A 2,262-nucleotide genomic window follows, 5' to 3' on the forward strand; every position below is an offset into this window, starting at 1 on the left:
GGTGGGGTGTTTGTTTTTTTTTTTGCTGATAAATCACTGGCTGCAGCTCTGTCTGCTGCAGCGCTGGAGAAGCGTTGTTATTCCGGGCCGGTTGCGGTGCAGACCTCGGCTCCTGGTCCGCAGCGGCTCTGCCCTGTAATCGTGGTGCTGGAGCTGTGTGCTGGCTGGGGCAGGGTGGAGGAGCGGCAGCACTTCACCCCCACCCTGCTGCTGGGCTCTAATTTAGGGCTTGGAAGTTTGGCTTTGCATGTTTATGGATTGGTTTTTTTAAGAGGGAGATGACAAGGGAAATGTTAAGTTGAACATGGCGTAGAGGGAAGGGAAGAAGAGAGAATAAAGAAATGTGAGAGATGCAAAGAGATGCGCTAAGATCTTACTGGAAGTCCGTGGGGCAAGGATAACACATTAAATGGTTTGGGTTGGTTGGTTGGGGGTTTTTTTTGGTTTTTTTGGTGGTTTTTAATACTGTTTTTTAGGGACTTTATTACGTATTTATCTTTCCATCCTCCTTTTCCCATCTTTATCCACTTCCCTTTGCCTTGCAGGCTGAGTGTGTGACTTTCTGGGACAAGGTCTGACTCTTCTATGTCCCTGTAGCATGTCCTTATACGTCTGATTTGTGGCAGGGTTTCATTTTTACTTTTGATCGGTGTCTGCGTGGGCTGGAGGGCTTCAGGCGGGTTGAAGAGTGTGAGAACTCACATAGACGTTTGTTGCTTGCCCTTCCAAGAGCTTTGGTTCTCCATAGATGGATTTACTATTGGTGTTTACTAAATAAGGGAGTTTCCAAGTCCTCAAGCTTGAGCTGTTGGCCAGGCAGTCTCCTTCGTCTTGCCATGAAATGAGGACCAGGGCTCCACTTGGCCTCCCTGGGATGTGATCAAGTCACCCTTGCCTTCAGCTCCTTAGGCTGGTGTGAAATTTGCAATTAGGCATGCACATTGAGTAGCTGGATGTCATCCTCATTTGCATGTAGGATTGCTGGATTGATGTGCAAATTTGAGTTAACTTAAACTTGCTGCCAACTACACAGTCGGGAATACAAATAGTCTATGGGCTGTCTTAGGAAAATTGGCCATATTTGATTATTTATAGCTTCATCAATAGATCTTTTACTGCACACTCGTTTCTTTAGTACAAGTTAAAGATACTGAAGTGATGTTAATCAGCACAGCTCCATTGAGATCCTCTGAGTTTTGCTGATTTACAGCTGCTGACAGGATCGCTCCATTGTAGATGGAAGTAGCCTCATAGGACAAAAAAAAAAATACAGAAGAGAGAAAAATGGATAGACCCAGATGACTGAACATGTATGGAAATATATTTATCTTTCCACACTTCTATTTCACTGACCTGAGTTAGGAAGTTTCATGTACTTTTTTTTAATAGGTTTTAACAGACCTAATTAAACATTGATTCCATTGACTTGGAACATTGCAGAGACTTTATTGCTCACTCGAAAAGTCTGTGTGGCAGACCCTGGAAATACGAGAGCCAGGATGTAAGAAGAGGGTATTATTAAGAAAAATCATGTGCGCATTCAGATGTGCTTCCACAAAATTTGCCATAGTACTGGGATATCTACGTGCTCAATGCCCGTCTGCCAAATTAGGGAACCTTTTATATCGTGATATATGCCTTTACAGGTGCGACCACTTGTGTATGGACAGGATTAAAATGATGCTATAGAAGTTTATTTTCATTTATTCCTCTTGTAGGGACCACCTGGCCGCCCGGGTCTTCCAGGAGCCGATGGTTTACCAGGACCACCAGGAACGATGCTCATGTTGCCTGTAAGTACAAGTATAACTAAAAAAGGCATTTAAATGAGTTGGGCTTCTTGGCTTTGCTACTGCTTGTTCTTGCAGAAGTCTCTCATCTCTTTTACACCAAGGACACATTTTCCCTGGTATAAAAGATGGAGCTGAATGGTTCCCCTTGTAAATTTACTTGTTGCAAAGCACTGTTAACTATTTTGCTGGTCAAAAGCACAGGGCAGCTAGGTTAAATTTTCCAGAAGTGATGAAGAAACTTAGGTGTTTCTGACTGGGCATGGTGTTGGAGGGTGAAGTCATAAAGAAGCAACCGGAGACACCTCCAAGGGCCCAGTTTCCAGGGAGAACCCTCCTACGGTGAGGAATCTCTAAAGATTCTTCAAAGCAGGTGCCGAAATTGTAAACACCTGAGTTAACTGGTCTCTTTTGATGGCAAGGGGTTATATTGCATTGGGTTTTTTTTTTCCCTCATTGGGCTAGGAGGGAC

General features: G+C 43.9%; 1 protein-coding gene across 1 annotated transcript in view; it reads left to right on the plus strand.

Annotated features, from left to right (window-relative positions):
- Positions 1-2,262, plus strand: part of LOC104510349 (collagen alpha-1(V) chain) — a 115,039-nt gene that overhangs the window by 49,772 nt on the left and 63,005 nt on the right. Inside the window, exon 11 of the mRNA XM_010152568.1 lies at positions 1,719-1,793. Within this exon, the coding sequence (XP_010150870.1) occupies positions 1,719-1,793 (75 nt within the window). The remainder of the gene's footprint in view (positions 1-1,718; positions 1,794-2,262) is intronic.

Source organism: Eurypyga helias, unplaced genomic scaffold (genome assembly GCF_000690775.1).
Source record: "Eurypyga helias isolate BGI_N326 unplaced genomic scaffold, ASM69077v1 scaffold2195, whole genome shotgun sequence".
NCBI lineage: Eukaryota > Metazoa > Chordata > Aves > Eurypygiformes > Eurypygidae > Eurypyga > Eurypyga helias.